Below are 14410 nucleotides of genomic sequence, written 5' to 3'. Positions count from 1 at the left end.
GTCACTTTTATGTAGTTTTGCTAAGTGGCCACTTGAGGGCACTGTATCCTCTGCACCTGGGAATTCTTAATTTCTCCCCTGTGAATTAAATTTTCTTCAAGTATGCTGAAGGTCAAGCTTAAGTAGTACCTTAAAGAGGGGGACCAATGGAAGATGGGGCCAAAGATGATCCTTTCCCCCTATCTTTGTTCTTGAACTGGATCAATGAGTGAGGAAGAACGACCTCAATTTCAAGTCCCGAGGTAACTGCAAGGGTTAAATAACATAACTTCTTTTAAATCTATTTAGTGTTTCATAGGGAATCAACACGTATGAGCTCCTTCCCATACACATACACAAACGCACGAATCTGCCAAGCACAGGAACACAAGAAGGTGTATCAGGAGGAATTCCACAAATTCTTTCTCTCCCTAAAGGGGGAAGGACATGGAAGTACCACAAGGAATGTAAGCGAAGATGTGCTGCCAGGTAATTACCGCAAAGGACCAACTGAAGCTGCTCTCTGCCTGCTGCAGCTTATGCATAATAGCCAGAGGGGATGGAACACAAACAGCTGGGAAAAAGAGATGAAAGCAAAACTGTATCCGCGGGGAGAGAAACCACCCCCTGAGAACGTGGCAGTGGCATGAAAGACAATTTAAACAAGGTCATCTGCGTGGAAGTCCTCTTCCCGGAGAGGAAGATCCTGAGGCTCTTGCCCATTTCTGCTGGGGAGTGGGATAAGCGGTCCCTAGCTTGCACATTTCTACACTTAAACTCCGTCTACACAACGAAACAGAGCCACAAAGTCACGCGTCATTCTAAAGGCTAACTATGGAGTTTTAGGTGGGGGAAGACAAAGTCGGCATCCCAGGGTCTAGGGCAGCTGTTGAGGCTTTTTACCCGCTTTTCGCCTGCCACACGGCAGGTTTTGCGGCCTTATGCTGCCCTCTAGTGTCTTTTTGAGGTATGGTAACATGAGGAATAAAAATAGGCTCCCGGAAGTAACCGACCTCACTTTGGCGCAGGACTGAGCAAACCAAACCAAAGTAAAATTCCAACATAAAAGTACAACGAGGATTTGTACTAAAATTCAAAAGAGAGTTAAATTTGGCCTCTACATAGACACTGCACAGACATCTGGCCTTCCCTGCACACCTTCCAATCTCAAATAAACACTGCCCCTGCCTCAGTTTGTCTGAAGAGGGTACAGAAATGTGCAGGTCAGGAACCCCACCAAGCGACTTTGCCAAAGTTAAGTAGGTGGACCTCACTCTGAGAGGAACTAAAGATTGTGGCAGTAACTCTACGCAAAGTGTAGAATAAGTCTAATAATTTTCTGTTAATTCTGTAAGGACAAAAATACATAAAATAAAACCAAAATAGGTCACCGTTGTTCCCGAATTTAGAGTGACTGAATCCTACAGGACTAGCATGCAAAGGACTTACAGCGCTGCTAAATTCAGAGTGAAGAGTTCCCGAAGATGCTCCCGTGTTTCACTAAGCCCCATCTCGTTCCAGCGGCCGTCCATGTGGGAAGGAGAAACAATGCCCAGCTTCACTCAGTCCTTCAGCTAACCCTTAACCATTCCTTCCCGTAATACTCTACCTGGTGACGCCGGGTTCTTCTCAATGCCCTGATGTGGCTCCAAGGAATCCTGTTCTCTGTCCTATACCTGTTCCCTCAATGTCAGTCTTCTTCTCGGGACAGAAAGCTTTTCATTACAGCCACCCTCTTCACAGCCATTCGCTCCACTCTGAGCACAAAGCTTAGAGCTCTCAGTAAATATGCCTCACCTGACCAGGACCCACCCTACCCCCAGCCACACCCAATGAAAGGCTGGGAGATGTCCACCTGTGACCACGCTCTTTCTTCAAGCTCTCTCTAGTTGGGGACACACGTGGCAAGGGAACCTCATGGGGTTATTGTCAGCTCTAGATCACACGTCCAACTGAAAAGTCCACAGCTTGAGATTTTGATTTTTAAGTTCTAATTTTATACTTTTGGGGGGGGGAGGCTGGCAGAGGGGGGAGGATGGATCCTTAACCTGCTGCACCACAGGAGAGTTCCTTAAGCTCTAAATTTAGAAACTTGCTCTTGCCCTTTGACCTGATCTGGTAAGTCTTTAAACAGGAAGGAACTTCCTAAGGTAAAGGCAGAATAGTCATGAGTATAGAGTCTCTTTATTCACCTGGAAAATTCACCTCAAATTTAAATTGTGGGAGTTCCCATCGTGGCGCAGTGGTTAACGAATCCGACTAGGAACCATGAGGTTGCGGGTTCGGTCCCTGCCCTTGCTCAGTGGGTTAACGATCTGGCGTTGCCGTGAGCTGTGGTGTAGGATGCAGACGCAGCTCGGATCCTGCGTTGCTGTGGCTCTGGTGTAGGCCGGTGGCTATGGCTCCGATTCCACCCCTAGCCTGGGAAACCTCCACATGCCGCAGGAGCAGCCCAAGAAATAGCAAAAAGACAAAAAAAAAAAAAAAAAATTTAAATTTTTTTTTTTTAAAAAAAACACAAATGCACTTAGTTAACATGTCATACTTAGTATCTTAATATTATATAAAATGCTATTTTTGATTTATAGTTTGTTTTCATCATGGATAAAGCCTTTCTTATATTGAGAATCATGAAACACTCAATGTTTCAATACAGATCAGCTCTGAAGGTTTCTCAGGTTTGTAAAGGTTCTCTCCACCACTGGAAAGAATCCTTTACCATGTCCTTCACTTAACCTCACTTTGATTTTTTAATGAACAATAATCAAATATTTACTTCTCAGGAGACAGTGCCCTAATTGTCCAATGAGATATCCCCACTGCCTTGTGCTACTTCTCTGTTCCCTCAGTGAGTCGGTCTGTTGCATGTCACAAACTTCAACCAACCACCAACTGTTTCTTTTCCAGCCATGCTGGTCTCCACCTTGAGTTCATGGTTTCTAGTGACGTGCATTGATGCCTCTTGCGCTCTCTCCCCACTTTGCTCTAGCTTTGGGGGCTGGCATGAAGAGGACCCCACTTTGCTCTAGCTTTGGGGGCTGGCATGAAGAGGACCCCACTTTGCTCTAGCTTTGGGGGCTGGCATGGCCATGGCACTGCAATGTCACGTTCTCTCCCTTTCCTTAGCATTTACCACCAAAACAGGGGCACTCACAAAACAGGACTGGAAAATGCACTCCATTCACTTCAGTCAGGGAGAAGAAAGAGGTTTAGCCTGTTAGACAACATTTCCTTTGAATTTCATTTTACTTTTTGAGCTAAGCTATCAGATTTGCGGTCACAAGCAGGCTCGCTTTGAAGTTAACAAGAGGCCCACTCTGAGAGAAGGGAGACAGCCCTTACCACACATTTTAAGTGTTGGACAAATATAGTACTGGGATTATAAATATATCCTGCAATTACAGAAAGTGAAACACTTTTCCTTTATTCTATCACCTTCCTTAGAAAGAACATTTTTCTCTAGAAAGAATTCTGTTGGATTTTTCTCTTTCCAGTTCCCTAACTCCCCTATGTAAGTCCCTTTTAAATCAAAGGGAAAGATCCCCTCAATATAAAGAAACAGCTCTTGCCAAGTAAAAATGTGACCGTGAAGATCCCTGCAGGGTTTTGGAATGCATGGGAACAGAGCAGAAGGAGCAGAGGAGGGGCCCTGTGTCACAACTGGGGTTACATTTGGCTGAAGCCGTTGTGTTAAACCTGGGCAAGCCATTCAAAGCTCAGATTCCCCACATTCGTAATAAAAAGCTAATACAATCTTGCTCAATGCCTGCTGTCATGTTAAATAATATGCGATATGTAGATATGCTCTTAGTGAATCAAAGGCCTGTTCAGATAGAAACTTGTGCTATTTTCTTTTACTACTGACATATTGTCCAAGCATTTTGTCTTGCTCATTTGAAAATCAAGTATCAATAAGGAAGGAAAAAGTCTGTCACGACTTTCTTAGCAGCTGGCGAAAGAACATATCTGCTGGGTGTCTGTGGAGGTTGGGAAGGATTTACCCACCTTTGGAGCCAGGCTATAAGCCAGCCTCAGACCCCTGTTGGTCAGAGGCTCTGTAAGTATCTAGGAAACCTCACCAAGAAAAGAAAACCAATAAGCTTTAGAAGAAACTCACTAGGTATCTGGTTACCTTGACTCCAAATTGGGACTAAATTTGAAAACTGTTGGGACTAAAGAAACTTGCAAATGCCTACTGTTCTTTATTACTATCAAGACTAAGGATACGTTTTTCTCATTCTTTAAATTTTAATCATGCATGCATTCTTAGGTGTTGCATTTCTCGAGCTGCTATTAAAAATACATATGTGTCTGCCACATTAAAGGGGGAACAGAGGCTTGTGTGTTGTATTATTAATTATACGCTGGAGATGAAATTCTGGTCTTTGTAGAGGGTACACACACACACACACACACACACACACACACACACACACACCAAAGCAAAGGATGAGCCACGTGATCATGGACCACGTGGGTTCCGCCTGTTGCTCTGATTCTGGGCACTTACTCTTGAGGTCCAAGTTTCTGGCTCCCGCAGTAATTTGCGTTGTGATTTTTGTGTCAATCTTTACAGTGTGGAGGTTGCTGGTGTCCCTTGATATCATCACATTGTGCCACTGATTGTCATTGAGAGGTTTATTTGAGCTCCCTTTGATGAGGTTAGCACCATTTCCCAAATCAAACACGTAATGTAAGTACCTGGGAAGACAAGGAAGATGGGAAAGTGCCATCACTTTGTGAATTTTTGATGAAGTCAAACTATGTAATACAACCAAAGATCTCTTTTTCAGGTGGCAGCATCCTTGCGAGAAGTCAGCATGGTGAGTGGTGTACAAGCTCCACTAACAAAAGGTTAGGAAACACTACTGTTTCACAAGGAGAATTATTCATTGTCTTCAGTTCAGGCAGTATTGAAAGATATTCTTTAAACAGTGGTTTACATACTACTTCATGGCTTTGGAGGACAAATATCTGTCACTACTCATTCCCTATTTCTACCACTCTGTCTTTTGCCCGCTACACCTAAACTGGCAATTCTCTGCTTCTTAGACCCACTTCCCCCCATCACTGTTTTATTTTTCTCTTTATGGCCATACCTGCAGCATATGGAAATTCCCTGGCTAGGGGTCAAATAGGAGCTGCAGCAATGCTGGATTCTTAACCCACTAAGCGAGGCCAGGTATCAAAGCCCAACTTCGTGGATACTGTTTTGGGTTCCTAACTCAAGGAGCAACAAAGGGAACCATGCTTTCCTCTACCTTGACTGCCTGTTTCTATGTGGGAGATGTGCACTCATCCCTCATGACACAGCTGAGGCAGCCACTCCCGGACTCATAGGTTTTTGTAATTTCCCTAAAGACTCTCCTGAACCTTTGCACAAAGTCATCTTAGGAAACATCCTAGTGCTTTTCTGCTAAATGTATGTGTTCACCTGTATCTCCTCTGATTGAATGCATCTATATGGGTCTGGGTTGGTGGAATCCGAAGTGTGCACAAAAGCGGCAAGGAAGAGATGATAGATAGATAGATAGATAGATAGATAGATAGATAGATAGATAGATAGATAGATAGATAGATGTAAATTAGTGTGTGGCACATTATCTGGTCGATTGTGAATGTGCAATGATATCCACCAATTGAATGAATAAATACCTAAATCAATGAAAAGATATCAAATTTTCATCACAGCTTCAAGGAAATGTCATATGCTCTTTTCCTTTCTAAATTCTTCAAGAAACTGACATAGACTCGAGCTTTGGTTAAATGAGATTTTTGTGGAATTGAAGTAGTCTGATTGCATGAATTAGCCACTTAGCACAAATTAACCTACAAATGTGGAGAAATTCTTTTGTAGAATTACTGGGTGCCTGATAAGGAAATCCATACTTGAAGAGTAAGATTTATGGAATGCCTACAATCAATTAGAATTTGACATTATTTGTACCTTATATATGGAAAGGTAAATATAAAAAACAGTGCTGAATCACTATTAATTTTATAAGATACCAAAGAAGTGACTGAAACAAATGCATTCTTTGCAAACCATCCCTCCAGCCCACCACTTTCTTTTTAATGCATAATTTGGGAAATTGAGGTTCATTTTCCCAGAGCCTTATTTCTTTGTCATTGACCAGACCTATACTCACCCTTTAACTAATTCAACCACAATAAAGTCATTTCCATCCCCACTGTTATATAGAATTAGTCCATCTAGAGATGTTGTCTTGAACTGGAAAAAAAGATGCATAGAAGTGTAGGCTTGTAGCGTAGCTAAGGCAACATAGCTTGATTTGGTCTTGAAGGTGACAGGGTCTGCTATGATGTTCCTGAAGCCAAACCTGGCATTGAGCTCACAATAATCTATGTCACCATTTTTACACAAGTCAATGTACGCCATCCCATTAAATGTCAGGCTCTGCAGGTGTCCAATGAAGTTGGAGGGAACTGAAGACAGGTACCGCCGTTCCGTGATGATACCAGTCTCTATGTTATGAAACTCCAGCCTTGTGTGATCTCCTGCCATTTGACCTAAAAGGGAAGATAATGTATTATTATTTTCTGCATCAGAAGGGCACCTTCAACTGTAGACGTCTATAACAATATCATGTTTTAAAATGCAAGTATCTACACACCTTGACAGTCAGTTATGTGGAATAAAAGCACAGAAATGACCTTACAGAGGAAGACTGAATTAAATAATAACAATTTCTTAGGTCAAGTTCTAATCTCTGTCTAAATTTTAGTCTTAACAAAAATGATCCTCATGGACTACAGTTGTGGATTTTTTTTTTCTTTTATCCTTTTAGGACCACACCTGTGGCATATGCAGGTTCCCAGGCTAGGGATCTAATCAGAGCTGTTGCTGCCTGTCTACACCAGAGCCACAGCAATGCCAGATCCGAGCCACGTCTGCGACCTACACCACAGCTCACGGCAACGCCGGATCCTTAACCCACTGAGCAAGGCCAGGGATTGAACCCGCAACCTCATGATTCCTAGTTGGATTCGTTTCTGCTGCACCACGACGGGAACTCCCAGTTGTGGAATTTTTTAAAGGTAGAAGAAAGAATAAAGGAAGGAAAAAATGAAAGAAGAACGAAGGGAGAAAAAAGGGTAAGAGGGAGGAATGAAGAGAAAGGAAAAGGAAGGAGGGAAAAAATAGAAATTACAAAGGGACAAAGGATTGGGGCAATGATTATTCTAAATCATCCTAGTAGAAAGTGATATATCCCAGCTTCATGGTAAAGTGACCTTTGTCTTCACAAAGAATTTTCTTTGAGGAAAACAAGAATGGTATATTTTCCTAGACCAATAAAAATCATGAAGAGCTGCTGACTATTCTTCCAATAATGAACCATGAAAATGTGTTTGAAGTTAATTATGTACTTCTCACCTTTCTTTTTCTGTACTGAATAATTCCCAGTCTTTCCTATAACTAGTCTCCCAACCACAATGGAATTTCTGGTTTTCTCTTCTGGACCTCTACCATTTTCCTTGCACTTAGGTACTTGATTCCTAAACTGAACACAACACACCGATTCAAGGCATGTCCAATTTTGAGAATACCAGTAAAATTAGCCCACATGACAACAAGATGTTATCTATAAACACCCTAGTGTGAAGCTTGGTTGCTGATTTATTTAGTCACTCACTCTTCAACTCAATCCCATCCCTCTTCCTCCTGCCATCTTGCTCTGCCAACACCATTAAAAGTCAACCTAGTCCCATGTTTACCTCCAGAGGGATCACTGTATATACCTGCAAGGTTGAAGTCAGATGAACAAAGATGTGAACTTGTTTTCTAAAGCACCACATAAAGTATTCCTATCATTGCTAGTGATTTGTTCCCAGCATCTTGTTCTTATCTAATTAAACTGTCATTCATTTTCTTTGGAAACTCAAAAAGGTCATTTAAATTGCAATCGAGTTCTTCCAGGTGCTAGCTTCACTGCTCAATCTGGCGTAATTGGAAAATTTATCGAGCTTACCCTATCCCATCATCCATGATATTAATGAAAATATTAATTAGAGCCAATACCAGTATCAGCCCCTGAGAAAATGCACTGACCCTTCTTCCTGGGTGTAATGAAGATTGAATACTCCCCTACATGGGCCTCCTTCAACCAGTTTGACAGATTTCCATTTCTTTAATCAAGATGATAAAATTCTAGGAGGCATTTTAAAGGAAATGCCTGTAAGTAAATGATAAGATACTTTTTTGTTGTGCAAGAAAAATTGCCTGCACACTATTGATTATAATGATAACAAACTCCTTGGTGTAAAAACCTCTCCCCTGAGCTGTACTTAACTCTACTAAATTCCTCACCTCTTTACTAGTCTACTATCCCGTCAACAGCAATCCTTGTCATCCAGTGACACGTTCTTATTCTCTTTTCAGATATTAGTTTGTTCTGATTCCTTCTCTGCAAAAGTGTTTTTTTGTTTTTGTTTTTCTTTCTTGTTTTAGGGCCTCACCCATGGCATTTGTAAGTTCCCAGGCTAGGGTTCAAATCTGACGAGCTGATTCTGCCACCTACACCACAGCTCACTGCAACACCAGAACCTTAACCTACTAAGAGAGGCCAGGGATTGAACCCACATCCTCACGAATACTAGTCAGGTTTGTTACTGCTGAGTCACAATGGGAACTCCTGTTTTTTTTTTTTTTTTAATACAAAAAAATACCACTGTAAATAGCTGCCTCTCCTCCCTCCTCCCTACAAGGTCCCTTTCTTGTCTATCCCATGCAAAAATGCTATTAAACCCTCAGCAATTCTGGTATCCCCCGTGACATCATTTTTTCCCCTTCTTCAGTTCTTTCATTCAATGACTTCAATACTACTCCATGTGGAATCATCTCTTTGGTAGCAAATAAAATTTGCCTCTGATAATTTTCAAATATAAATCTCTAGAGACACCAGTAATACTGGGATGGAAATGCTATAAAATCAGGTCATGATGATCATTGCACAACTATAAATTAATAAAATTCATTGAGTAACTAAAAAAATGAATGAAGAATACACAAAGTTGAAAAAAATAACTAGAGATTTTATATCTCCTTAAGTTGATTATTTCTTCTTTTTCATTGTATTGAAGTCTGAGTTTTGGTGAACCTACTCTGATCCTGAAACTGTCATGTTTCTCCTTAAAAGCTTCATTAATGAACCTACTGATAATAAAGGAATTATCCAGAAAAAATATTTCTAATTCTTGAAATTAAATATTACTCTGCATCATCAAGTTCTTGGCAGTTCTGAAAAAAGGAAGCACATTTGGTTCAGCAGAACTGAGAAATTCAGTGATAAAAATAACATTAATGCCTGTTTTCTTTTCTCAAGGGAACAGAATATGGATGCCAAGCATAAATGATAAAAAAAAAAAGTAGTAAAACAGTATTGGAGCAAGCATGGCTCAATTAGAATAAAAATCATTATGACCCATGTTCCAGAGCCTATTCTTTCTTTAATAAGCATATATAAATCGCATTGACAGTAATGGCAGATATACTGGCTCATGGGGGAGAATTAGCACCCAAAAGCCATTATCCACTGACTAAGAAAACATTAACTGCTGCCTCTTAAAAATTCTTTTTTCCCCCGTATTTATTCCAGTGTTTAATCCTCTGTCAGTTATGTAGCCACCACTACTACTGTATATGTATAATGATTATGGAAAAATAAAGGACATTGAAGGGGAAATGTTTTTAAGGCCCTACTCATTTAAAAATGCAGTATCTTTTCCAGAGTGGAAAGCAAAATTTGGAATTAGCAAAATGCCTCTTATCAAAGTGTATGGGTGCATCCAGTTTGATGGTTATCTCCAACAGGAAATCTCAATATCTAAATCAAATCTTTTTACAAAACAGATAACAGGATCTGCTATTTCATGTTGGGCCCTGCTCTGAGATGGGTTAAATTTTTGCTGCAAACAAAATGACCCCCCCTCCCCAGCCTTAGATCCATTTTTTAATTCCCTCAAAGTTACTGAGAGTTACTGAGTGTGTGGTATAAAATATGTATGAGTCAGGTGCTGTATTAGGCAATTAAGGAATAATGTTGAGAGGAACAGACTTGGCTTTTGTTTTGACAATATTTGCAGTCTACTGGGGGAAGGCGGACAAAACCAGTTTTGATGAACTGAGTTTGATGAACAGGGTGTTGTGTTGGTAAGTACAGACCAGGGGCCATGCCTGAGCTGATCTTTAAGTTAAATTTGAAAGACTGACAAAAGAAAAAGCAATGCTAAGAACTGGAGAATAGGAATGGGGAGGTGGGTTTCAAGAAGGAAAAGCAGATAAGCGGAGGCTCTCAGGGGAGTAAGAGCTAGAAAGTGTGGCTGGAGAGTCATAATCAAGTAAGGCTAGTGCTCAGAGATGGGAAAAAGGGCCAGGGGTCAGATACCAGTGCCTCCTGGTTAGATTAAGAGATGTTGAGGGGTTTTAAGCAGACATAAGCCGTGTGTGTGTGTGTGTGTGTGTGTGTGTGTGTGTGTGTGTGTATTTAACCGATGTGGATGTAACATTGGAGACAATCTGAGTACAGTGTTTATAGAAGAAATGGGAAAGACAGACAATATAAGCTAATTTTGCCGATATCATACGTAGGATTTACTAATAATGCACAGAATGTTGGAGAAGAGGAGAGTAATGATGATGCCCACCTTCAGGTTTGAGTACCTGGAAGTACAGTGAGTAGCGCCCAATGGAGGGCACACACACATTAGCATATACACACATATAAAACACACAATTCCAGATTCTTTAGACTAAGTGATATGTTGAAACCCAAGGACTCCCCGCCTGGGGATCCATAAAGAGTGTAGAATCCTTTCTCATTTGAGTCCCGGGGACTCTATCCCTCCCTGGGCTTCTCTGCTGGCAACTGCTTACCCCCATCAGCCCAGGCGAGTTACACTCATTCCAAGAATGGCCTGAGTATGCACCGTCCTGAAGTCAACAAATACTTGACTCAACAGTATATATAACTGTGACTTAAAGCTTGAAGTCAAATGTAGGATTTTGTGGAAAGAGTCTCCAGTGCTTTCCTTTAATTTTTTTTTCCTGTTCAGTGATTTCAGACTTGCTGTGAAACTTAATAAGAAATCCCTATAGCTGTCCTGATTCACGGCTCGCTTCAAACGGCCTCTAGAGTGTTTGAAAAAGTCCCATTCTAAACTGAAGCCTCAAAGGCAAGGTTCCAGTGCTATCTTTGGAAACCTTTTCTATGCTATGTAACCCATGCTGACTTTTTATTCTTCAGAACTGTTGATTTTCATGAGATCTTTGACAAAACATAATTTCCCAAATACAAATTACCCTGATGAAAACTCACCAAGGTAAATTATTGTGAAAAACAGAACCAAAACATTGTCTTTAGCTCTGAACAGAAGGATGCTGAGAGCTGGAGGATGGAAAGAGATGGCTGGGGTATTGGGGGATAATGTGTAATTTGGGTGAATCACCAGTGTTGTTTGGTTTATATCCCCATTCAGCTTTAAACTCTGAGAATAAGAAAGTTGGTTTCCAGAAGTGAAAATTTTTTCAGCTCCTGAAATACAGTGGATACAATGTAATTTCTGCTTTAAGACCTTGGCAGTTTGTGAAAGAGTAAGTGGTGGGCTAATTTACTGAAATGCTAGTTTATATTTTGATCTTCCTCCAGTTATGTGAAACTAGCCAAGTCCCTTGTAGAACTTTGCCTCAAAGGCTTTTTCTTGGCAGAAAATGAAAGACAACTTTCTGGAAAATGGTGCCTTTTTTGATCTTTTGAAGGCCTGGTTTGCAAAGTGTTGCAGAAAGGATAAAGAAGTGAGCTGAATGCATTTGAGGGCTGAACTAGATGAGGAGATACCACTGACTAGGAGAGAGATGAATATTGGTGAAACATAGGTGCGCTAACTACCAGCATCCTGCTCTCCCAGGCCTAAGGTCAGGGATTTGGAGAGACTCCATGAGATTAACGTAGGTGGCCTGAACCATAGCTCTTAGGCTGCAGGAGCCTGCAAAGACCCCCTGCCTAACTCAGGACAGCAGCAACAGGGTCCTTACCATTCAAAGGATAAACTTAGAGAGCTGTCTTTTAGGTGAGGACCAGTGCAGACAGAAGTCAACAGGAGCGTCTGCATGATCCAGGGTGTAGGTGGGAGTGGGGGCCACATGATTATGATTAAATATCCTGTCAACCCAGAAGAAAGGCCTAAGGTCTGATTTACATTGATATAAAGACAATTAATAAATGTGCTATTTCTTGCACACCTGAGTTGGTAGACTAAAACTCATATTATAATTTTAAAAATACCTTCTGGAAAAAATATGCTAAACAAATGTATTTGCCTTCAAAGTTGGCAATTTTAAAAGAGTGTCTCTTTCCTTAAACCCCACCAATAGCCTACAAATTCCTAATGAAGTCTTATGGGCCAGAGTTTCCAATATCAGCAGGTCAAGGGGAAAGGGGTGATTTCACCATGAAGAGACAGTCCATGTTCAGGAGCAGAAGTGTGGACACATGTGACATTAACTTAGGAGTGATTCCCCAACAGAGCCAATTCTGAGTGTTGCTTAGAACCCATCATTTATTTGTTCCTACATCTATAAGCAAACTACATCCATATCTATTAATTCTACTTCCTAACATGATTGCTGCTGGGAGATAAATGCACAACCATTTCAGGAAACAAAGGAAGGATGTATTCACTGGGAATTGAAGAAGGCAACTTAACTAATGTAAATATAACTATTCATGTAGAACTTTGGTAGGAATCTATGTAATTCAAAAGATGTATCTTAAATTTTAACAAAAATTAGACAGCTATTCATTTAGAGAACATATCTGGAATTTTCTGTTACAATAATCATTTTCACACCCTGTTCATAATTTTTTGTTGTTGTTGTTGTTGTTGCTTTTTAAGGCTGCATGTGTAGCATATGGAAATTCCCAGGCTGGGGGTTGAATCAGAGCTGCAGCTGCCAGCCTACAACACAGCCACAGCAATGCCAGATCCAAATCACGTCTGTGACCTACATCACAGGTCACGGCAATGCCAGATCCTTAAACCACTAATCAAGGCCAGAGATCAAACCCATGTGCTTATGGATACTAGTTGTGTTTACTACCACTGTGCCACCGCAGAACTCCTAGTTGGTTTATTTCTTGTGATGGTATGGGAAATTTAAGCAATTCTGAAGCTATTGCAGATGTATTACTGGATTAGGCAAATGAGAGAATGACATCACTAGGAGGCAAGATCCACTTTGGAAAAAGGGATATGAAAACATGGAATAGGAGAAGTCAAGAAACAATGCTGTAGATATGAAGGTACATGTTTTCTAAAATATGTGTGTATGTATGTTCATGTGAACATGAAATTTACATGTATGTATATATGTGGAGAGGCACGTTAAGATATATATATATATATACATACATACACACACACACACATTTTTTTTCAGTCATATGTGTATACACTTGAGTATATTTCCTATCTTAGTCTCCTGAAGGGGTCATAGAGCAGACTCTCCAGTAGCACAGAGCATGCCAACCACCTAGATCTGGGTCTATCACATCATTTTCCACTAAGTGGAAAAGTAAATGGCCAATTCCAGGGCTGGGGTGTGGTAGGTAAAAGTTGTGCCTGAAATATCCTGTTATGCCGGGAAGTGAGCAAGTGCTAAAAAAAAAAAAAAAAAAAAAAAAAAAAAAAAAAAAAAAAAAAATTGTTGGTCTGGGGGCATGTCATAGGATCACAGAGACCAACTTTGTGGGATTAACACTGGCTCAAATGGGGATGTTTTGAGCACCAAAATAATTAAGTAGAGTAATTATAAAGTATTTGAAAATGCTGAAACTTGTGGGTCCATACCAATAAGAAAGGAAGGAAAAAAAGAAGGAAGGAAAGAAGGAAGGAAGGGGAGAAGGGGGATGGGAGAGAGGAAAGGACTGAAGGAAACAGGGAGGAAAAGGGAAAGAAAAGAAAAGCAAAAGACAGAAAGAGCTCTTGTTCACAGTAGAATACAAAGTGCTGACTATAAATGTGGAAAGAGTGATGGAGTTTGAAAATAATTACTATGTCAACGACTGGATCAGGCAAAATCTTCAATGTATGATAATTTAGGGCAAATTTTCTGTGAAGCAGTGGGTATTTTTATTATCTTAATATGTCTCTCCACAGACATTGTATTAGTTGTAAAGGAGGAAAACATACTGGACAACACATGGACCAAGTGTTCAAATAGTGAGTCAAGGACATGGACGTCCTTTGCCTCCAGATGGGATATTGTAAGAAGACCACACCATCAACATTGTGGTATTTCATCCAAGAATGTAAAACCTGCATTCAGTCATGATGCAAGATCAGATAAGCATCAAGAGTGACTCTGCAATGATAAAAGGTGGAAAGAGTATATATTTCTAAAGTATCAATGTCA

The 14410-nt window shown here is 40.6% G+C and overlaps 1 protein-coding gene across 44 annotated transcripts in view; it reads right to left on the bottom strand.

Annotated features, from left to right (window-relative positions):
- The window catches only part of NRXN1 (neurexin 1), a 1114780-nt gene that overhangs the window by 557662 nt on the left and 542708 nt on the right, over window positions 1-14410 (bottom strand). For 43 of the 44 annotated variants that reach the window (XM_021088268.1, XM_021088237.1, XM_021088235.1 and 40 more), the window contains 2 exons: window positions 6129-6510; window positions 4490-4680 (listed from right to left, as the gene is read on the bottom strand). In XM_021088268.1, coding sequence (XP_020943927.1) covers window positions 4490-4680; window positions 6129-6510 — 573 coding nt within the window. Of the gene's footprint in view, window positions 1-4489; window positions 4681-6128; window positions 6513-14410 lie in introns of those variants that run through there. The other variant, XM_021088280.1, reaches the window with a different exon arrangement.

This window comes from Sus scrofa, chromosome 3 (assembly GCF_000003025.6).
Source record: "Sus scrofa isolate TJ Tabasco breed Duroc chromosome 3, Sscrofa11.1, whole genome shotgun sequence".
NCBI classification, from domain to species: domain Eukaryota; kingdom Metazoa; phylum Chordata; class Mammalia; order Artiodactyla; family Suidae; genus Sus; species Sus scrofa.
This window is presented reverse-complemented; position numbering and strand designations above follow the sequence as displayed.